General features: G+C 25.5%; 4 protein-coding genes across 4 annotated transcripts in view; 3 read left to right on the top strand and 1 right to left on the bottom strand.

The window, feature by feature from the left end:
* Nucleotides 1-368: 368 nt before the first annotated feature.
* On the top strand, nt 369-3,498 carry LOC114132629 (NADH-ubiquinone oxidoreductase subunit 8). Its single transcript, XM_027998143.2, has 5 exons — nt 369-540; nt 1,863-2,021; nt 2,657-2,829; nt 2,907-3,035; nt 3,099-3,498. Exons 1-5 carry the CDS (start codon nt 513-515, stop codon nt 3,228-3,230), a joined length of 621 nt encoding a protein of 206 aa, XP_027853944.1. The 5' UTR covers nt 369-512; the 3' UTR covers nt 3,231-3,498.
* Nucleotides 3,499-6,672: 3,174 nt separating this feature from the next.
* LOC114130216 (uncharacterized) lies at nt 6,673-9,059 on the top strand. The gene is made up of 3 exons (XM_027995174.2): nt 6,673-7,573; nt 7,713-7,859; nt 8,509-9,059. The coding sequence occupies exons 1-3, from the start codon at nt 7,319-7,321 to the stop codon at nt 8,620-8,622; spliced, it is 516 nt and encodes a 171-aa protein (XP_027850975.2). The 5' UTR covers nt 6,673-7,318; the 3' UTR covers nt 8,623-9,059.
* Nucleotides 9,060-9,842: 783 nt separating this feature from the next.
* On the top strand, nt 9,843-11,975 carry LOC114132775 (U6 snRNA-associated Sm-like protein LSm4). Its single transcript, XM_027998350.2, has 5 exons — nt 9,843-10,010; nt 10,091-10,132; nt 10,361-10,459; nt 11,110-11,284; nt 11,519-11,975. The coding sequence occupies exons 1-5, from the start codon at nt 10,008-10,010 to the stop codon at nt 11,602-11,604; spliced, it is 405 nt and encodes a 134-aa protein (XP_027854151.2). The 5' UTR covers nt 9,843-10,007; the 3' UTR covers nt 11,605-11,975.
* Nucleotides 11,976-13,145: 1,170 nt separating this feature from the next.
* Nucleotides 13,146-24,544, bottom strand: part of LOC114132768 (nuclear pore complex protein DDB_G0274915-like) — a 39,728-nt gene continuing 28,329 nt past the window's right edge. Inside the window, 5 exon segments of the mRNA XM_027998337.2 lie at nt 13,146-14,832; nt 14,899-15,662; nt 15,665-17,254; nt 18,521-18,761; nt 18,971-19,116. Of these exon segments, the coding sequence (XP_027854138.2) occupies nt 13,993-14,832; nt 14,899-15,662; nt 15,665-17,254; nt 18,521-18,761; nt 18,971-19,116 (3,581 nt within the window). The 3' untranslated portion in view covers nt 13,146-13,992.

Genomic DNA, 24,544 nt, shown 5'->3' with positions numbered 1-24,544 from the left:
TTCCATTTGTCTATTTTGCTCTATATCTTATTAATTAACAGGTAATTTGTAGTTGTGGCTTGACTCTACTAACTACTTTTAAGTGTTTATTTTCATTTTTTGTTGTACCTTCTATGACACATAAATAAGTATAAGTATTAATAAGAATTAGTATATGGGAATACCGAATAACTAATAATATGGTATTAACTATTTTATTTTTTTATATTTAAGGAATTCATTTTAATCTATTATTATCTATATTATCGGTGTTCTATGTTGATCATGCATCAGCTGCTGCTGCTATTGCAAAACCATAGCTGCTGAGATAGTGATATGAACTTGAAGTTAGAAGCGATAATACTGATAGCATATCAAATCATAGATTTATGCCTTGAGGACAATTTTACAATTTTATAAAACTCCTTCAAAAGGTATTTATTAATTTTTTTTTCAGTTTATTGAGTTTAAGTTCTCGAGTGTAGTCGATTACTTATTATTTATTTTCGTATTATACGTTTAAATCGTTCAATATGAATTTAGCAGCATTAACAAGAACTGGTAAGAACTTATTTTTTTTATATATAAAAATTAATTAGTATGTCAATGATCAAACTTAAACCTACCTTCCAACCAAAAAATATTTTCCTCGTTATTTTCTAAGAATAAATATGATTCCAATTGTTCAATGAATATAAAAATACATTAAATTCAAATTAGTAATTGAAGTCAAAGAAGAATTGATTATAAATCAATACCGAAAAACATAGAGTGAAGAGGATACTAAAGAGTTAGAGGACTTAATGTATGAAAAAGTAAGTGATTATAGGTATTTGAGAGCAAATTTATGCACTAAGGATGACTGGTCAGAAGAAATAAATATTCAAATAGATAAATTCCAAAAACCATTTTATGGACTGATGAGATTCTTAAGGATGAATATCATGTCCTTGGCTATTGTAGGACTAATCCTTATATATGAATATAAGGTTGTAAAGTTTGAACGATAACCAAAAAAAAAAAAACAAACAAAAGTTTGAGAATATTTGAAAATAGGGTATAGAAGAAAATATGTTGATTTATCATTGATTAATCAATTGGAAACTAGTGAAGGAGATGTAACAAAGAGTTCTGCAATATGATGGAATTATATAAAATAGCACCATCAATAAGCTTTTTTAATGGTCAAAAGATATAATGTTTAGTGATATAGTCACATAACATGAAGGGGAAAGAACAACAGTTTAGATAAAGTCTTAGAGTAATATGAATTGTTGTGGTAAAATAAGATCTAAAAACTGGAGAGAAATAATGCAACATAGAAAAATATTGTGGTATAATAATGACATAGTCATAAAAATAGCCGTTGTCTCATATTACAGGAAAGTTCAATTTGGTAGTCTTAGATAACAGGATTGTGAATCAAAAAATAAGGTACCTAGTCTCATATAACAGAAAAATACATTTATTTTTTTATAGTGTATACCTATAAAGGTACCAGTGGACTTATTTTACCTTAACTATTGTTGTATTTTCAATAATTAATATCTTTTTTTTAAAGCAATGGAATTTAATGTATTATACTGTTACAGATTAGGTTACACCACTCACAATCTATTTTATATATTTTATATTAAACTTATAAATATTTGTATTTGTACAAGACTTATTTTAATAAATGTAAACTATACTTGAAACACCACGACGTATTCATTTTTGTACGTTGATGCATATATCGACCTAGTGGGGACGCAACAATACATATGTATATAAATATTGTTCAATAATAAGTCTTACATTTTTATATTTTATTAGTTATGTTTAATTGAATTGTTAATAGTCAATGATGTTATTGTATTTAATTATGTTTGTTATTTTTACAGGTAATATAGTTTTGCGATCAACTATTCGGGTACCATCTAGATTAGCATCGCAAATTAAATATGTAAATGTTAACAGAGATGATGAATTTGAAAATTTAAGTTGGAGTGCCATGTCTGATCAAGCTATTTCTTATGCATTTGTTTCTGAACTATGTAGAGGTAACTAACTAAATTATGAAAATTATTAAAAGCACATATTTAGACTTTAGAGTAAATTCTTTATTTTTAAAAGTTGTTTTAATGTATAAATATATACAGAGATGCATGTTACAATTTTATTCTTGAATTATAGATTAACAATGTCCTTTTGACAAGATAGGTACAACCCTTACATTTTCTTTTCTGTATCTTAGGCACATGCAACATGGAATAAATTTGTGAAATAATTATTTATTTTGTTACATACTTGTCAAGAATAGAAAATAGAATATATATAGAATTATTTTAGTAATACAAATGCTGATAAACTTTATACTTTTTATTACAATGTAAATTTTATTATAAACTTATTAAATAAACGCTGTAGTCTATTTCAATTAACAATATACCACCCAGCACCCACCCAATCTATTTTCATTAGATAGTGGACAATCAACTGTAACTGTTCATAAATTTTACTGCATAGTTGGGGGAAATTGAGTATTGAGCAATGTATAAAACAGTATCGGTACCTATTCTTATTTGGAATGAGCTATAGTAGTGATATATAAATTTTTTTAATCTAAGCAAACATTTTTTTAGCACTTACTAATAAACTCTGTTGATCGTTATTTTAAAATAAACTCTACTTTTAGGTGCTGCTGTATCATTGGCACATTTCTTCAAGGAACCAGCCACGATCAACTATCCATTTGAGAAAGGACCTTTGTCACCACGTTTCCGAGGAGAACATGCTCTTAGACGTTACCCATCTGGCGAAGAGAGATGTATTGCCTGCAAACTATGTGAAGCTATTTGTCCAGCCCAAGTAAAATTATTGTTTTAATTTTTATATATTGATATATTTTTTTGTAATCCATTTAATATATTATATAATTTGTATAGGCTATCACTATTGAAGCTGAAGAAAGAGCTGATGGAAGTCGCCGTACCACACGTTATGACATTGATATGACTAAATGCATATACTGCGGTTTTTGTCAAGAAGCCTGTCCTGTAGATGCTATTGTTGAAGTAAAATTAAATATAGTTATGATTTTATTGAACTATAGCTAAATATCTGTAAATATTTTTTAGGGTCCAAATTTTGAATACTCTACTGAAACGCACGAAGAACTTTTGTACAACAAAGAAAAGTTATTGAATAATGGTGATAAATGGGAATCAGAGATCGCTGCTAATATCCATGCTGACCATCTATACCGTTAATGTTAATAATCAAATTAGTAAATATATGTGTTTAGTTTTTCTTCATTATAAAACAATATGTATTACATAGGTTGTTTGACTATGTGCGTAATAATGTTCTTAAAATAAAATGTACACAAATATCAAATAGATAAAAACATTAGTTATTGAAACTGTGTTATACTCTACAAAATATTATTATTCTAAATTTAGTTCCAATCATGTTTAAAATTGTTACATTAAATCATTTTACCAATTTATTAGTAAATATTATATTATAAAGGCTCAACATGATTTCTATTAATTTTTTTTTTTTTTAACTAAAAATTATTGGTTAAATTTTTGACATTAAAAAAATATATATAGATGTTTACCTTGTAAACATAGCTATTGTTTTATATATTCAAATAACCAATTTTAATATTATAATATTAATTATAAACAAGAATAACAGTGGTAACACTACAAGTTAGGAAATTATTTTGGAAATTTATATTTGGGAAAAATTATCTTTATATATTATATTAGCACCACTTAGTATGAACTTTACTAAAAGCGTAATTTACCATTTAACCTAATAGTTTTAAAGAAAATTGTTGGTACTGGATATATTCTTTATTTTTAAATAAATTCTTTGATAGGCCTTTTTTTTTATTTTTAATACTAAAATGTCTCAAAATTTGAATTTTCTACTGTATCTATATTTCTCAAAAATAAGTGTTGAATTTAGAGATTTAGATTATTGATATCCCAAATCTAAAGTAATTATTTTTTACTAAATTTAGAAATATGTTTTGTTAGTTTGAATTTATTTTTAATCCTTATAAGCTTAATCTCAACACTGTACTCAACTTATAAATATTTAATTTTTTTTCTAAATATACTTCATTTTTTAACTATCATAAATCAAAAACATATGTTTGAAAACAAACAATCATTATAAAAATATTGTTATGAAATGTCTTACTAACATCGCTATGCTGAATAAATATTCTTGAAAAGTCTTAACAAACAAATAAAATTTAAAATGCTATTTTTATTATATATATAATTATTTTTTTACCAACATATTATTATGTATGTAGTTATTTGAACTTATTTTTGAAATAAAATCTTAATTTTACATTTTATTACCTATAGCAGAATATTTTTATAACAATATTGATTTCATATAAAATTGTATGTGAAGGTTAGAAGAGCAAGATGTTTAAATTACAGTAGTACTTCTACAAATTTATAAATAAAAAAAAAAAAATTACTTATTAATTATTTAGTATTTCTACATCTACAAAATTTCAAAAAGAAAATCATTTTGTTTTATTTTTAGATTTAAAAATATAATTTTTTTTCTCTTAAAAGTTAAAGAATAATAATAAATAAAATAAATATAAAAAAGGTAATCAAGTGTGTAACGCTCTGATGTACAGTAGGTGTCGAGTGGACCTTGGATATAGAGTATGTCACTGTAATGCATGTTTTAAATTTGAATGCAATGATTGGTATCATTATATTATATGAAAAACAATTCTGAACGGAGATGATTTGTCAGCCTAGTTGCCTAGGATATATATTTTTCACTGGGTGTTGAAAAAGGTGGTTTATGTTTAAATGACCTGAATACCCCAAAATTAAATCATATACAGAAAATGCCAATTCAAACAACTGGTGTTTGTTTCTAATAAGTTTGTACAACTGTTAGCTAGTAAATTTTTAACTAAAACAAAAATCTAAAATTATTTAGTAGTAAATTGCAATTAAACATGTGAATTCTTGATTTCATAAACATTTTTAAACTTAAGATAAATTTTTTTTAATTGCCCAACGTTAAACTTATTTTATAATTATTGTAATCCAAACTTATGGAAAACCTTGTATCAAATTTTCAACTCTAGGTTACTTATACAAACAATTTTATACATTTTTAAGTATAAAATAATTTGCAAATATTCATGATTTTGATGAATTTTGTCATTATTAAAACTTCAAACGCTTATAAAAATAAATAATGCCTATGTATTTTTATGATTTTTAAATCACCATAAGACTAACTCATGAAGAACTTTGTATTAAATTATCAAATATTTTGACGTTGCTAAAATTGTTTATCAACATTTATAATAAAATAAAAAAAAAACAAACGTTTCAAATATCTATACTCTATATAGCCTAAAATAAAAAAAAATATTTTGAAAACTAAATTTGTAAAGAAATTGCCAATCTAAATAACTGCTGATGAAAGTTTCAAGTATCTACGATTTATACTTTTTAAATAATAACACAATATATTTAAACTCGTTTCAGGATAAATCAATAAAACTGGTTTTAGGTACTTAAAATTCCAGGTTTTCCGTCACTTTTTTGTTTGTTTACCCGATGTATTTGAAAAATATTGAAACTTCTAACTTTTGACCTCTGCACCTATGCACCCAGGATATTCAATTTGCTACCGGAAACTTTTCCTGAAGTTTTAAATTGAAGGAATATCTCGACAAGTTATCGCGCGTATACACAGACAAAAAACACACACACATATAAGTATTGTAGAATCAATACGTTCAGAATCTAAAACTATAAGTTTCAAGTAGGTAAATCAGTAAATTTAGGTTTCTTAAATTGTAAAAAAAAATCATACTTCTCACATCTAGTCTCTAGAGAATGTTGTTTACTGATAAAAAAATCAATCTGCATAGATTTAAGGAAAAACTGAATAGGTAAAACCGTAAAATGAGTAGGTAGGTATTTATCGAGTTTCTTAACTGAGGTCTGAGAGCAGCGGTAAACTTTCCTAACTCCAAAGATAATATTATTTTTATCTCAAGTAGATATTAATAATCAAAATTTAATTTGGTTACTAGATGGGTGAAATTTATATACTTGATTTTTTTAAAATTGATATGTTTATATTTTAGTAAACTAACTAATGTATAAACGTAGTTATTACAGATTTGGGAGAGTTTAACGGTTTAACCTTGACGGCCTTGGCTCTTCAGCTCTTGTTCTCGAGAGTCAATGGACAATGGTAGTAGGTACTGAATTACCTAAGTCAGAAGTAGGGAAGTAGAACCACAGAACTTGAGGATTTTACCATCGTGATAGTTTACACTGTTTACAGGTTGTTACAATTGGGAAAGGTTACTATTGCCTCTCTCTATATTTTTATTTTTGAAATTTAACCATTACATAAGAAAATCTTAGAAATAACTAAATTAACCTTAATATTATAATTTATAAGTAATAACTAATAGCATATATCCATGATAGGTAATTTATATAAACACAATAAATATAATTATAAACGTACAATACCTAATACCTATATTTATTTTATCTGTTGGCCATATATTTTTGTATTTATTTAATAAAATACGTAATCACTAATCAGTAACAACAGTAACCCTGTTACCTCAGGTCTCATTAAAATATTAAAACAAAAATTTAATATTTTACCTAACTGTCCTAACTATACATTCCAAACATCGAAAATTATTATTTCTATTTTTAGAAATTACAAAAACGATATAGCTACAAGTTATTAATAAGTGTACTGTGTAAATAAAAAAAAATATATGTACGGTATATAATTTTTATTATTATTAAATCTGCTGCTATAGGTGGTGACTGAACATTGATTAATTAAAACAATTAATATAGAAACAAATGTGATATTTTGTATCAAAAATTATTATTCTGTACCTACTAAATACGATTGTGTCACATATACATATCTATATTAACATTAAACGCTATTGGTGGGTACCTAACAGGAAACAGGAAATCCGATAGCAGATGGCAGTTGGGCAGTAAATTACTACCTATTGTGTTACCGGTGCTACAGATGACAGGTGAATTCATTCGTGCGTTGACTCTTGAGTGTGGATGTTTAATATTAAACTAAAATATTCGTTTACGATTTTATTTTGTCGTATGTGTTTTTCTAATTTCGATGCAAATACTTAGTATTTTATTCGCGTATAACGGTATTTTGAGTGTCTTTTAAATTTATAAATATTACCTACTTTCAAAAGCAATTAATACCAATATCTATTTTTATACCTATTATTATTATTATTATTATTGCTTGTACATTGTTTTTGCTTTTACTGTTCGTGATGGACGAAGACATACGATATCAACGCCTTCCTCAATCATTCTCTGTCAGAGAACTCGGATCTTCAGAGGCCAGGGGCTTATGGGGAATCAAACACACGCGGAAACCAGTCGATTTGATGGTAGCTAAAGCTAAAAGTTCGTCAACACCCTTACAGCCACAAGTCGAACTACGAATCACCGAGGACGGATGTGAAATTATTGGGGACAAATTTAGAAAAAAATTTCCTATTCACACAGTTTCTTATGGGGTTCAAGTTAGTATAACCATACGCACGCTGATTATTAATTATAATAATATACCTATTTGTGCTTGTGTTATTATATAACTTTATGAATACAGAATATTTATTTGTTTTTGTTAAAAGTGAAAATAAATAAATGTCACGTCCATAGGATTTGGTTTATACAAGAGTTTTCTGCATGATAGTCGTTAAAGAACAAATAAGTACAGACAGAAAACCGTTCGATTGTGTGGCGTTTGTCTGCGAAAGTCGTCAAGCTGCAAGAAATTTGACTTATACTTTAGCAACAGCATTTCAAGTAATTTTAATTTTGTATAATAAAAGTACATATTAACATATTTTAAATTATATGGTATTGACTACTGAATAGTAAAGAGTAATAATAAATAGTTAAAATAAAATAAAAATATATAAGTACATATTGGCTATTTATGTAATATGTTTAATTTTATCAATACTTCAGAAGTGGTGGCTACTCTTATTACCTATGTATCCATTAATAATCTTATAATAAAATAATTACCAATTATTATCTTAATGTTGTAGGTATAATAATTTTTACACTATTTATATCTATTTACTCAGTATCGCAATGTAATGTAATATCATAGAGTATTACTCTAGGTATGTGTAATATACTACCTACAATCATTTTAAAAGCAGTACATTTTTATAGTTTATTATTAATTAAATAAAAATGTATAGATAAATAATCTGACCATTAAAATCATATTATACATTATAGGTACATGTGCGTTACAACACTTTGCCTTGCAATAAAATTTAAAAAATGTTTTCTATTCTGCCTTATAATAGAATATCTACTATACATATGATATATTTATTTTAAATTCTAATATATTTTAAAATATTTAATTAATTTAAAATAAAATCAAAAGTTAGTCTTGACAAAATAAATGGATAATCATTTTTTAAATTATTTGTAGGCATACAGCAGGAAAGTACGTAGTACTGGAACATCTAAATCTCGCTTTGCCATTGATTTAAGAACAGCTGATGAACTAGAAATGGATCTTAAGAAAGTTGACTCTGAGGCATAATATTATCATATTGATAGTTTTGTTTTAGTATTAAGTTTATAATTATGTTTGATTTATAAATGTTTTTGTATTATATAAATTTAAATATTATTTAAAAAAAAAATGGTTTTGATACCTGCACTATGACTCTTACCTTAAGATTTTATTATGATTTATTTTAACTATTACTTATTAGTATTAAACATAGGTAATTACAAATATAGTTGTGGTACTTATCAATAGATTTTAATTAAATAGTATTATAAAAAACATTTTTTAAATTTGATATTTTAATTTGGTTTTTGGTAATATTATTTATATTTATAAACTACCTTTGTTATTATTTTTATAAATATTGATACTTAATATTATATTTAATACACTATTAAATTAAAATATTGTTACTATTATTATTATATGATGGACCTAAAAATTTACAAGAATCTATCGTGATCAATAATTATAACGAGAAACTTAATTATTTGTATAAATGCATAATATTAAGTACTATAATAAATGTGTTTTATTAATACAATAATATATCAATGGTCCTCAACAATTTTATCATCCCGAACCAGATACTTATTATTATACATTTGTAAAATATATTTTTAATAAATTTTATTTGTCAATTTGGTTTAACAATGAAAACTATTTTATGATAATTCTCCAAATGTAACACGTTTAGATGCTAGGCTTCATTTAAAAAATGTCTCATGAAGTCTCGTGAACTGTCTACTTTGAGTCCTTTTTTAACCAAAGAGATTAATAAAAATTAAAAATTGAAAATATAGCGCTTAAGAAAAAAAATAGTACTTTTGTGGTAGTTGACTACCAAACAATTTTATCCATTATATATAAAATAACAATGTTATTTGCTTACTATTTTACAGGAGTTTTTTTTTTTAATTTAGTGACACATTTTTTTTAAACAAATTTCATAGAAAGAACTCTGGTAGTATTTTTGGCTTTTGGTCTTTAACCTAAGATACCAAAAGTCGATACTTATGGAGAAACCTTAGAGTATATATTATTACATTATGTTCCAATAGTTCTAAACTTTTTTGGTAAAAATAAATAGTAAATACTATTTTGAAACAATTAAGTAATTAACAAATGTTTTGTGGAAATACTGTCCTTTTTAATATTGTATGATTCAATAGTTTAATATCTTTTACGACGCAACACTGGAATTTAAAATTTATCTGTTGACAACCCTTATCAGTTTAAACTCTATCGAATTTATCAAAATTATCCGGTATTTGTTTTCAGGTTTCGTATTCGACAATCGACATTCGTTAATTTGTTAATTTGCACTAATTCAGTATACACGTCTTGTTCTTTGCTTAGATCATAATATATGATCTAAGATTCTTTGATTTTAGTATACACAGTTCATAAATAAAATGGTAATAATTTTTCCTTTTTATTTTCATTATTTACAAGTTATTCATATCTTTGATGAAATTTCCATTATGTTTTGTTTCAGTTACCTCTTTCATTACTCAAAACTGCTCAGAATCACCCAATGGTAAGTTTATGCACATATAATACAAACAAATAACGGTTATTAAATGTTCTAATTCTAATGTTTGGTAATAAAATATTTAAAAATTTTATATTGATTTATTGAAGTAAAATAATATAACTTTATAAATTTGTGTTTTACATACACAATAAGACAGTCTGTGGTTGGTTTATCTTCCTAATTAAAGACTAGCTCATACCTATGTATTTTAAATTAAAAATTTTCTTTTAGTTGGTGGAATTAAAAAATGGTGAAACATACAATGGCCATTTAGTGACATGTGATAGTTGGATGAATATCAATTTAAGAGAAGTTATCTGCACATCTAAAGTATGTATTATCCTGAAAAATAACACTATTACTATTTTAAATTAGTATATGTAGATTCTATACATATTATATCAAAGAAGTATATTGCTATATATGGCATATCTTCTCTTGCATCTTGATACTGGTTACAATTTGGAAATGTAGTAAATAAGGAGAATTTTTGTCTGTAAGAGATAGATTTTGCATTTGAAACACATTCATAGTATTTTTAATTATACAGAATTACTAGTAAATTTTCATAAAGTAGAAAGATAGTTATTGAATTGTTGTTTTGAATTCATTAGTTTATTACTTTACTATTAAAAAATAATTGTTAACTTTTGCTTATCAATTGAATATTAACTATACCATAGGTAAAATTTGGGTTAACTCCTTCAAAAATGGTTTACATAGCTTTTTTATATTTATTGAAGTATTAATTATATTTTTTATTAATGAATAGATGATTATTGGTCATCAGTTATCACTTATATTAGAATTATTATTAATTTATTTGATTATAAATATTCTAAAACTTTGATAGACCTCTCATCTACAAAATTTATTAGTAATTATTTCTATTCTACTCGGTAGAGCTAAGAATTAAAATTGTTTATATGTTTCAAATTACAAAATATTTTATTATTATTTATTTTTAAATATTATTTTAGGATGGTGATAGATTTTGGAGACTTCCAGAATGTTATATTAGAGGCAGTATGATTAAATACTTAAGAATACCAGATGAAATATTTGATATGGTAAAAGAAGATATAGTTGTAAACAAAGCTCGTGGTCGAACAGATAACCAAAAAAATCGTGGAGGATCTAGAGGAGCTAGACAAGGTATAATATATAAGTATATAAATATACATTTATTTAAATATTTTATTATTTTAATTTTTGACTCTTTTTATTTATCATATTATGTTGTAATTTTATTTATGTATTTAAAATATCTTGTTATTATCAAAATAAAAATTGTATTTATTTAAATTAATAATATTTATTGTTAAGCTACAATTTAAAATATTATCAATTATATATAAAATATTGATAAAATTGTTTTTATTGTTTTAGGGTTTGGAGGAAGAGGAGGCGGTGGTAACAACCGTGGAACTGGACAACAACAGAGAGGTGGCCCAAAAAGTTTTAGAGGAAAATAAATTGTGTATTTTATAAGTTATATTTAAATTTATAAATGTATAATTGCAATAACATGTGTAAAGAAAATTCTCATATTTCTTTAATTAATTAAGAACAATTTACTTAACCACTAAGAAAACAAAATTAAATTAAAAATTACAATCATAAAAATAACTATTATTGTATTATTATTAATATGAACTAACGTATTGTCAAAGTGAAAGAATAAGGTATACATATTCTAGGTAAACATTTAATTGATAAAAAGGTTTAAATGTAATTTAAGTACTGAAGACTGGATTAAAGTAGTGTATCAGTGATTAATTTTAAAATTTAAAATTAAACTTATGCTAATATTAAAAATGAAAATATATTAAATTTGAATAACATATGACCTAGTCTTAATTTGTTAATTTTAATTTATGGGAAGCATATGTAGAATGTATGATTTGTTCCTTCTGTTCTGATGTTTATTAATAGCTCATTATTTTTAATATTTCAATGTTTATATGTTGATACTCAATTTATTTCTTGTGATTGTGTGCTTTTATCCATTATGTAGGCCACTTTTTTTTTTGAAGAGCAATACGATTGCTATTTAACCTAAAATTTAAGTGTTATTATTCGACCCTTGTCAGGTTATGGTTTTTTAGTTCTCAGCAGAACCTGGTTTTTAATTTTCGTCGTAGTGTACAATTTTAACTAAGCTTAGGAAACAATTTCTTTTTAATTATACACTAGAAGAATCTTCGTATGAGTTATGACCATAGCCACAGTCATTAACATAATTATTAGTTATCATCTCTAAAAAAGAAGTGCTTGTAAGTTCATGCACATTAAATAAATCCATCTTGCCAAGTCATATTTAATAATGGTTGATGACATATTATTGCATATACATATCTTTTAGGCATTTTTAGAAAGATGGTCGTACACATATTTAAATGGTTTTTAGTGTAAACTTTAAATCCATTGATAACGATTCTAAAATTTTAAAATAAAATAATTTGAATAATAAAAATTTAAAAAAAATGTATGACAACAAATGCAATGTTGTAAATACCATTTCATACAGTTAAGTAAATAATCATAAATCATATAATCAGTGTCAATGTCAATTTATAATTGTAACTTGTAAGCTAATGAACAAGTTGTCGAAACATTTATTTTTAATAAGAAAAAAATATATACCTCCTCTGCATGAGAAATACCTAATTAGTGTTAGATTAGCACAACTAAGAATTAGAGGCTTTCTCAAAATATTTAGTAGCAACTCAAAAAACAAATTCATCTGAAAACAAATGCATCCAAGTAGTAAGTTTCCTAAAATGATATGTAAATCTTACTGTGATATAATTTCAGATTTCTATGCCTTGATGTAAATAAAATATGATCAATTTTAGAATTAACAATTATATATTTTGTTATTGTTTCTAGGCAGAGCAAATACTAGAAAAAAACATTTGTATGCAATTAATTTTATGTTCACTCAGATAATCTTTACGAAGGTCGAGTTATACTTGTTTTGGTCAAGTCCACAAGTCATTGAAATTTAGACAAATTAAGTCATATTTACCTTTTTATTTTTTTTATTTATGATATAAAACATAATTTTTGTCAATTTCCATAAAAAATACGGTAAATAAAAACATGCCATGTATGGATAATAATATTATTAATATTATTAATTTAGCCTAAATAATATGTTTTGCTAACATAACATTCATACATTGTACAATTAGGTAATAATAGCTAAGCGTGGGGAGAATAGGATATTATAATAAAAAGAATAATCTAGGCCAAATAAGTATAAATATGAATAAATAATAAATGGAATTTGAAATTTTACATACATAGAAAAATATTTAAAAAAAATAAAGGTGAAACTTTTAAAAACATACACAAAAATAAATAGGTAAACATAAAAAAAAAATTATAATGTTTAATTGTTAAATTAGGTTTGAATTAAAATATAGCACCTAGACTTAAAGCTCAATATTTAACCTAGTTAACAGATGTTTTTTCAGTACTATAGGTAAAAATAATTTTCATCAATAAAAAATAATACTTTTTAACTAAAAACTTACGTATAAAATGTTTGTAGGTTTCTTGATAAATAAGTATAATTGATGTATCACTTAAACATAAAAATCATAAGACATACATTTTTTTTTTTGTATATCAATAGTGTTGCTAAAAAGCGAATAACTTCAATTTAAAACCGCTAATATAAATTAAATTTTTTACAAATATTTAGCAGAGCAATGTTTTAAAAATCACAAAAAATGAAACACAATAAAAAATAATAATAATAATAATAATAATAAATCAAATTTTATAAAATAACTATAATAAGTTATGTAATTTTTTTTCTTCTTTTTTTTTCTCAATATGATAATACATCAAATCTAGGAAGTGGCCGTCTCAGTCTTTTTTGTGATGGGAGCTTTGGGTCTTCTGATTGGCCCTGGCATCGCAGGTGGTGCTACAGTTTTAGGCGCAACCTTTGCTTTTGGAGGCAACTTTGGAGGCGCTAAACTCATTCTTGATGCTAAAGTGACTGGTGCCTTTGTTGTAGTAGTTTTTGATATGTCTCCATTAGTTAATTTTGTGGTTCCGTTCGTTGTCACGCTAGTTAACGGTTTCTTTATCGGAGCAGACGTTGGACGACTTAAAGGTTTAGGTGAACCATTAGTAAGTGGTTGTTTGTTAACCAAGGACGTCCGTGGCGTGACATTAGTTTTTGGTGTTGTAGCTGTTGACCTTGTAGTTGCTGTAGTTGTTTTTGGAGTTGTAGGAGTCTTAGGCGATGATATAGGTGTTGTTTTAGTTAAAGTTGTTCGTGGTGTAGTAGGTGTTGTTTTGGCTGATATTGGTCGAGAGGCAGGAATTGTAGTTTTGGGGGTGGCTGGCTTTGGAGAAGCTTTAGTGACAGTTGTTGCTTTTAAAGACGTAGATTTTGGAGCAGTTGTTGGTCGAACATTAGTTGTTGGTTTAGAAGAAGTAGCAGTGGTTGGTCTAGATAATGGTTTTGATGTTGTTGTAGATAAAGTAGTTTTTTTAAGAGTAGAAGCTAATGGTTTTGAGGCTAATGGTTTTGTTGAAGCAGTTTTTGCTGTTGTTGTCTTAGTTTTAGAAACAGTTGTCTCTAATTTTTTAGGGGCAGATTTTTTGGAAGCTAAGCTGACACCAGTGACAGCTGCAATAGCAGCAGTACCAACAGCTGCCGCAACTGCAATTTCGGCAACCTAAAATTTAATAAAATATATTAGTTGATAAAATAAAATAAATAATTTGAAATAAATTAAGCTCACCTTGTTACTTTCATCTTGGTTATCAACTTTTTCTACACTTTCCTGGGAAGTTGGAATCTTTTCAGTTGTTTCTGGGCTGACTTCTATTTTCGGTTCACTTACTATTTCATGGTTTGATTCAGTAACAATATTATTTTGTACTTGATCTTCAAGTTTGTCATTAACATTTGATTGTTCTTCAACTTCAGGCTTATCAATAGGTTTATCGAGTTGTGTGGTTTGTTGAACATCCTCATCAAAATAATCTGCACTTGTTTCCATTACGTACAATGAATCACTCATGTTTCTGTTCTGGAAATTTTCTTCAAATGTCATGCTAGTACACATCATATTGGATTCATTTATTAATGTATCAGATGTTGAACAATATGGTTGTGGCATATTGTTTTCCACATCGGAATGAATTATCATTGACGATTGCATTTCTTCATCACTATCTGTTGTATGATTTTGAATGGATTCGTTTTCTTGTTGCAAATCTTCACTGTGCTTCTTTATAAATTCATCGGCAATATTTTGTTCTTGTTTGAAATCTTCAACATGATTATTTTTAACTTCTGACACAACTTCATATTGCTTAAAATCTTGAGCATAATTGTTTTCTAATAGATTATCATGGTCATGTTCTTGTTTAAAACCTTCAATATGATTGTTTCCAACATCTTCACTATGTAGATCTAGTTTTAAATCATCAACTTGATTAGGTTCAATTTCAGAAACATTATTAAAATATTTTTGGTCAAAATCTTCTGTCGGAATTGTCCAGTTGTGTCAGTAACTTCTTCACAATTTTTAATAGCTTCAACAATGTCTTCTTGTTTAGAGTGTTCTGTATTATTAGTAACTATATCAGTAACATTATTATGATATGTTTGTTCAAAATTTTCCACAGAATCTTGAATAGATGAAACATTATATTGATCTTCTTTTGGAACTTCTATGTTTTCTTGTATTATTTCAGCAACATCATTATGTTCAATATTTTCGGTATTTTTTATAATTTCAAAATCGCTGTCATGGTTTTGAATAATATTTATGGCATGATCTTCATGTTTGACATCTTCCACAAATTCGTGGTTGTCATTCAAATGATTACGTTTTGACTCTACATCTTCAGTTTGTACAGAATTTAATCTGTTATTTTCATATTCAAAATTGAATGTATTGCCAGGTTGAAATTCTTGTTCACCATCTTCTGAATGATACTTACTATCATCTGTATGAATTGGTACATTAGATTCTGGAATTTGTTCTACTTTATCTACATTAACTTGTTGATGTTCTATGTATTCATCTTTAACTTCTACATGACTATCAACAATATTATGTGATTCAAAATGCTCAATATTATCATCGATTTCTCGATTGCTTGATTCATTTTCAGTTGCATTTAACAAAGCTTCATGAATGCTTGCTGAGAAATCTGATTCCGGCAAATATTGTTGCTCGTACACAGAATGAAAAGGTTTAGCTTCCTCTTTTATACATAAAGGTTCATTTACAGGTTCATGGTTTAATAATTCGGATACTTGATGATCGTTTACATTTTCATTAGGTATAATAACATTGTCACCATTATGATGCATTTCACCTACTTCATGAGTAACATTAGGTATTATTCCAGCTGGGTCTTCAGTTGGTTCAAAACAGAAAGGATCATGATTTTCCTTGTCATTATTTTCTTCAAAATGATTAAATTCTGTTTGTTGTTTGAATGCTTCAGAGAATTGATCATCATCATTTTCAGATTCAAAAGTTGATTGATTATCCATAAGCATTGGAGTATGAGGTTCTGAACCCAAAACAGCATCAGTTGTGCTTTCACTGTCATTGAGTTTGCGATCTTCATACTGGGCAAATTTATCATTTTGACTATTATCCAAAAAGTCATTTTTAAAATTATCACTATGTTTAAAAGATTCATCATCAAATTGTAAAGTTGAACCAACTGTTGCATTAGTAGTATTAATTGTTTCATCAATAATTTGTGAATTCATATCCTCTTCATGTTTTTCCATTGAGAAATCATTATTTAATTTAAAATCAGATTCATTTTGTGATTCATTAGCATCACTTGTCAAATTAAATTCATTATTTTTGGACGATTCCAATACTGATACAAACGGATCTGTATTTTGAGTTTGAGCATCATCATTTTGGTATTCAGACAAATCTTGAACTTTGTTTAAATCATCTTTATCATGCGAAACAAAAGGATTTTTATATTCATCTAAATTCCCATTGGTAATAAGTTCATTTTGAAAAATGAAATTATCAATAGTTGCACCATGATTAGTCACTTCTTCATCATTTAAAGGTTTAATTCCGTTCAGCATAGTTGAATCATCAGTGAGCTCTGAAATTAAAAAATTAAAAAATCAATAAATCTTAATAGTTTTTCAATACGTTGTACACATATTATATGAAACTAATAGCTTATAAATTATAACCATTAAAGTAAATATAGGGGTATTCATTTTAAAAAACCATAAATTTAATAAGTATAATGCATACTGTATTGAACGGATGCTAAATTTGCATGTGTTGTCTTCGTCTTACAAACTATAACAATATATTGCAAATTTTTGTTCAGTAGAACCAATTTTATGTGTTAAGCTTAAATATTAAAGTGAAATGATTCATTATCAAATCTAAAGGTAAAAACATTATTTTTGTTTTCTCATTAGTTTTTTACAGTATTATAATTTTGTTTGCAAGTTAGGAGTATGTATAATATCAATATTTAAAAAGATTATAATTCACTTAAAAACTTAAGTGTTGTAATAAACTGACAAGAGAACACAAATACTATTATTACCTATAAATTTGATAAAAAGTTATTTCACTTTAATATTTAACATAATAACTTAACATAAATGAAAATTTGCTATGTTTAACGTATGTAATATGGAGATAAAACATGCATGTGGCGTCCTCTTAACATAATATTTTCACCAAGAAGTATCTTAATGATGGTGATAGAAGTCTAAACTTATAATAATTGTATACATAAATATAACTTAGGATACATAAATACCATCACTCATTTGTTATGCCTATGGAATTTAAATTTGATTGTCATAGATTTTAGTAATATAATAACATCTATATTTTTTAGTACTTCATTAGGTATGTTTATTTTTATAATAGAATTATTAAGCAGCATTATTTGTACATTTGAGTTTCTTAGATATCTAACATAAAAATAAGATTTGAATCAATAAAGTATTTTAAAAATAAAGAAAATATTACCTAACCAAAATTATTGGGTTCCAATTTTAAATGTTGATGTTTTGCTACACAATTGGAAAATTTTAATTGAACTTTATGGACTGTATTAATAGTTAAAAGTAATCAATAAACTAAAATGAATTTCTGGTTGAGAAATACTACTAACACAATATTTATGTTACATTCTAATTATTTGATAATAAGTATTATAAATTATTATAAATGGGATTTATGCAATGAAATTCTGTAAACTATAACAAACAATTATCAACAATTTGTCATTATAAATTATTTTACGCTGTAAGTGTACACTTTGGTGTATACTTACGCAATACTATTTATAAACACTACATAAATTTAAATAATAAATCAAATAATAAATAACTATTACCATAAGGATTGTTGAGCTTAGACAAGTCTGCTGCATGAACTTTAATTTCATTGGTGAAGTCATTCTCATCAGGTACAATTACATTATCTAAATCTTTAAACTTTTGTGGTGATGATGAAATAAAATCATCATTGTCCGTATTGAGGAGACGTTGAGCATGGTTCATCGTAGACGGCGGTGGTGAAGATACTGGCACAAATTCTGGAGCGTCTGGATTCAGTTTATAATCCATGTCTTCGGCCTGAAATAGATATACGATATAGGTAATTTTGTCAAAAGACGTCGTGGTCGTATTAAATTATATTGGTCTGTTAGTAGGTTAATTAATATGAATTAAGATAACAACGAAGATTAAGTACAATTATTAAACTGCATATTGGTAGGTAATCAACTATACAATAGTTATGTAGTTATTATAAATGACTCATTTAATTAATAATATGTATTTACGTCAGAATTATTGCCCGTGCTGTTCACGTCCTCTGAGTATGTCTTTATTCCCGCGTCTTCAGTTGGTTTCTTGTAATAGTTCCATCCACCACCGTCTTCTTCGGATTCTTCTCCACTTTCGTCGATAACGTTGGCTTCTCCTTCAACTGTAAACATTAAATAGAAATGATATAATTATAACAACTATAATAATTATCGATTTTAATAAATCATAAAGTAATTTTGCAAACTTCTTAGTTATGCATCTAAGTATAGCTTTGTTTGTTACAAAAATAAATATAATCAAGGCCTACTCATAGATATTTATGATTTTAAATTTAATACTATACACTCGAAAAACAAAAAATGTAATTAGATAATGTAATTAAAAATATGTCTCTAATTTACCGAAATTATACGAAATTATTTTAAGTTACCTAGAATTTTAAAACATCAAATAAATAATTTAGTCGACCGACTTATATTCATTCCAAAATGTTACCAATTTATAAATTAGTAAACACTACAAGCATTGTGGTACCTAATAAAGAAGTTGTAACACAAACATACAGTCAAGAATTATTTTATAAATATTAATAATGGATTTTAGTTATGTCTTGAAGACCCCCATAAAATATATAACATAATAACCATTCCGGCGAAATGTTATTAAAAACATATTAAAATATTATTGTTAATTTTATCCTAAACGATCCTAAAGACGTGTTTTGAATCAACTTTTAGCTAATGGTAGTTATTCATTATATAGGTATATTTAGAATATTAATTAATACCCTCGTCAGTCATTTGTCCACAGATCATCACAATTATTTTATTGATGATGATTGTGATGTTCTCGAAAACAATCGATAAACTAGTAATCAATTTTTAATCTTTATATTGTATGAATTTTTTAACTACTACATATTATTATTATACGACAACACTAGTAACATAAAAAAAAATACTACTAGCTCTACTTCAGAGTCTAAGGCTAAAAACTACAATATGACTGAGAGTAAGTTTAAAAACACAAAACCAACTACCTATGTTTTTGGTTGAAAATTAAAATTGTAATTACTCTTTTCATGTTTAAAATGTTGTATAAATACAAATTATATCTACCCGTAGTTTCAATATTTTTAAAATAAATTGATAAAAATTAATTATAGATAGGTACTGTAAACTCAAATCTGAATTATTTAAACACACAAATAGATAGACGCTGATTTGTTTCACACAGTCATCAACATTTTTTATTTACTAATTTCCAAGTACTTTATTTAAGTGTGGACACTGATAGTAATTGATGAGAAGTTTCAATGGTTTTTCATTCTTTGACAAATATTTTATCATTAAATTAATTTACGGTCTATAAAAATATTATGCACACACGTAATCATATGTATTTATCAATATCATATAGTAATAATTAATTACTAAGTAATATTTAGGTATAGATACTGTTTATTGTGAATACAGGATGTACTGAATATCAGTTTTTAATCTTATTTTTTCCCCATGGACATTGCAATTAGATTGATAACCAGTTAGTAAATATAAATTAAATTTGAACATTAAAACGTGAAACATTAATTATTATGAGTAATATGAATAGTAGATTTTATGATCTACAGATGATAAATTATAAAATTATTTACTTATGTAAGCATAAATAAGATGTTTACACAAATGTAAAAAAAGTGTATTACCTATTCATCGTAAGTGATAAAAATTGCATATTATCTTACATACCATTGATTATTAAAATAGCAATATAATTTTAATTTAAAATAAGTAAGTATATATTATGTCATAATAATGATTAATATGTATATTGAGTTGTTATGTAGTTATAGTATAAAATAAAAATCAAATTTAATTTAAAATACATAAAAAATATATGATATGTAGGTATTCACGACGTCTCACAAAACAAAACAAGAAATAAAAATATCACTAATGTTAGGTTATACTTGAGGTAACTATTAACGTTACAATCAGTATAACTAGTTATAGTTGTAACATTATATACTATATAGCCTATTAGGAACTTGTCTCTAAGCTCAACGAATTGATATACTTAATAATAATCAACAATCAGTTGGAATTGCTATGAAAAAGACGGAGTAAAAATAAAAGGGAGTTCATTTGTGATACTCATTATTTCAAACACTTTTAACTTTTTGAAAATATTTATACTTTTAGAATTATTTATCTTAAGCTTTTGTTTTTTTTTTACTTTTTTGAAGATAGCATCAATTTTAAATTTAATATTCTAAACTAGAATTTTTTTTCGCAAAATGTTAATCCATTAAAAAAATTCTTTTCAAAATAATGAGTAGGTATAAATACTTAAATGGATGATCACTTTGTATACATATGTGTAAATATGTATTTATATAATAAAGCAAGATTAAAATTAGTTATTAGGTATCTGTGATTTATTTAGATGATACCAACAAATGAACAATTTGATTTTTTATTATTTACTCGTATGTATTTTTAAAACAAAATTTTTGTCATTGGTGACAATTCTTGAACAAATTATGTACTTGAAATAAACTAACAACATTAAAATAATAACATAATATTAAAATATTATTTTTTCTAGAAAAAAATCATGTTATAAAAAGATTTTAATTTCAAATCTGCAGATGTCAATTATTACTCTCCTAACCTTTTAAATGAAAACTAGAGTCAACAAATTGGCTAGTAGGAAAAATATTACAACAAATTAGTTTTTCAGTACAATAGTATAATAACAAAGTCAGTAGACCATAAATAATAATTAACGGTTGTACTTGTTTTAAACAATAAAATTGTTAACTCTATTTTGTCATATTTGGATTGTTGCATAATGTGTTAGTTCATAGCGATAGTTTTATCACACAACGATAATCGCTACCAATGAGAATGCTTTAATTGTGCTACTCGTAAATATTTTAAGAAATTAATACGTACAATATTATTTTAAAGAATTCAATTTATTATTGATAAAATATACTTGCAAGGCATAGTTAAAGCAAATATTATATAAGCTATAATGATCAATATGGATAAAGAAAAAGGCAAAAATATTTTTGAATGACTAATTTATACAATAATAATATAATTAACTACCTATCAGAGAATGCATTATTAGAATAATGTATAGACATATTTGTCATTATATTGAGTACTAAGGTATAATATTTAATTCATATTACTTTAGAATAAAAATATATTAATAAATATATAGAATAATGTACCTGACTATCTGCTAATAAATATATGTAGGTATATTGTATACCTATAATATATAAATTTTATTCAAGTAAATATTATTATGAACTGTTAAATTCTTGTCAAGCACACAATCACCGATTATCAATAAAAAACCGATTTATATTATTTATGAATAGACTAATCAAAACATCAAAACCAAAAAAATAAAATCAGAAATATTTTCAACGAGTAACAGATACTGCGAGGTGTAAGTGTAAAGGGCAACAACGCAGTCACCACACACACACGACTACGAATGGGCCAGAAATAAAATTAGAGATCGTTTTCCCTCACATTTTATGTGTCAGTGGTTACCATTATTAAAGTATACCGTTAACATATTTTATTTTATAAAATCAAAATTACAAACCACTGAAAAAAATGTTCGATTTATAAAGTTAATGTTTATTAACTAGATCATTGTTATTATATGCCACCTACAGTTTAATCCCACACAACACGATATTATAACTGAGTTACATGAAGATAACTTAAGTATAAAAATATTTCAAATTTAAAACATGATTTACAAATTACAGGTTTTATGAAAAATTAATATTGATTGTTGGTAACGCCTGATATTTTAAAAATAAAATTTAATTAATAAAGAAATACTTATTACCAAAACATATCTATAATACTGGCATATCTAAATATATATATTTAGATATGCCGGTATTATATATATATAAGAAAAACATTTTTTTAAACTTCATAATAATAAATAAATAATATTATATGACGTTGATTAAATCTAAATCTTAGATTTTAAACACTAGTTTAGTCTTTCATAAAAAAATTATATATTTATATGCTAATACCTAAATCGGATGAAATTGTTTTACCTACATATACATAATTCCTCCACCCACACGTTATCATGACATCATGACATCTCATAATTACCAATATTAACAATTTTACTTTATGTAAAATAATTACAGATTGTTAAAATTATGAATAAATTGATAGAAAAATAAAATAATATTTTTATTTAGTAATATTTTGTCCATATTGGTAATTTGATGACGTTTGTTTAGAAAGAATACTAAAATATTTTGCAACTGAAAAAATTATTCTTTAATTACAAAACATACTACCAAAAATCATTAAGTTAACGTAATAAATAGATATTTAATACAGATAGTGATAACAATACTAAAAATTTATTTATCACAATATAATATGGTAATATTACGCATTTTTATTTCAAGAAATAATACTTTTGTTATTTTATTTTCATAAGTAGGTAGGTACCTATATAATCGATTACAATTATTTATTATCTCAATCAAAAACAGTAGTGTTATTTCAGTTTTCAATAGAGGGCAAGAGTAAAAGTTTTAAAGAGCCCATATATTATAACCAAAAAAATACAAACTTATAATACACATTAATAAATTGGAATTTCAACATTATAAATATTTAATGTTATTATTATGAAAATAATTTTCTAGAACCAACACAATAATATATATATATGTAAGTATTTACATCCAATATTATAACTATAATATATAGTCATATTATAGTCATATTTTTTTTACCAATAACCGGCGCATTGTGCTGCTTTTAAAATTAGACAGCGACAAATGTCAACCTATAGATCTCCCTTAAATCACATCACTGATTAAAAGTATTAGAACTATGATTCAATATGTATCAAATATATTATTATTTATTTAGTTATTACCTAAAAGTTTTATATTTAGTATACATTCGACTTTTTTTTTTTAAAACCAGTAGCATTAAACAGTAAAGTAGTTACTTACACACTTCCTCCCTATGAAAAACAAAATATTTTTAAAATATAGTACGTGTTATAAAGAGGGAGAACAAAAAAGATATTATACTCCACTACTATATATAGATGTCAACCGTTAACTGGTCTGCCCTTAATCGCCATACAGACAGAAAAGGGAAATGCAATTTTTCACTCATTACACCAACGATAACATCGCCCTGCCGGCGCCGGGATCCTTTTGTTAGGGGGAGTAAATGTTGAATAAGGCAAAGAGATGAGGGTTGATTTTAAATACGTATTACACATTAATAAAGTACATAAGCGAAAAAAAAATTATATCCTTATATGCAACACAAAATATAAGTACTACTATATATATGCGTATACGATTGAATCAGTATTTGTGCAGACCGTGAAATCATTATGAACGCGACTAGAGTAGGTGGTTCAACGACCCGGACAGGGGAAATGGGGGGCAATCTAAGGGGGGATAACATTAAGGATAACAATGAGACCGAAACGAATTTCAACCGGAGCGGAGTTCGGAAAACACTGACCATCGAGGAGAGAATATTATTAAAGTC

This window comes from Aphis gossypii, chromosome 1 (assembly GCF_020184175.1).
Source record: "Aphis gossypii isolate Hap1 chromosome 1, ASM2018417v2, whole genome shotgun sequence".
In the NCBI taxonomy this organism is placed as follows: Eukaryota; Metazoa; Arthropoda; class Insecta; order Hemiptera; family Aphididae; genus Aphis; species Aphis gossypii.
The sequence above is the reverse complement of the archived record's forward strand: the minus strand, read 5'-3'. Positions and strand labels throughout refer to the sequence as shown.

Bases quoted from the DNA above. Each gene is read 5' to 3' on its own strand.
- LOC114132775 (XM_027998350.2), top strand. The intron at 10,133-10,360 runs GTAAGTTTATGC...ATTTTCTTTTAG, and splicing joins CTGCTCAGAATCACCCAATG to TTGGTGGAATTAAAAAATGG. The intron at 10,460-11,109 runs GTATGTATTATC...ATATTATTTTAG, and splicing joins AAGTTATCTGCACATCTAAA to GATGGTGATAGATTTTGGAG.
- LOC114132629 (XM_027998143.2), top strand. From the start codon at position 513: ATGAATTTAGCAGCATTAACAAGAACTG. The intron at 541-1,862 runs GTAAGAACTTAT...TTATTTTTACAG, and splicing joins AGCAGCATTAACAAGAACTG to GTAATATAGTTTTGCGATCA. The intron at 2,022-2,656 runs GTAACTAACTAA...CTCTACTTTTAG, and splicing joins TGTTTCTGAACTATGTAGAG to GTGCTGCTGTATCATTGGCA.
- LOC114130216 (XM_027995174.2), top strand. From the start codon at position 7,319: ATGGACGAAGACATACGATATCAACGCCTTCCTCAATCATTCTCTGTC. The intron at 7,574-7,712 runs GTTAGTATAACC...TCACGTCCATAG, and splicing joins CAGTTTCTTATGGGGTTCAA to GATTTGGTTTATACAAGAGT. The intron at 7,860-8,508 runs GTAATTTTAATT...AATTATTTGTAG, and splicing joins CTTTAGCAACAGCATTTCAA to GCATACAGCAGGAAAGTACG.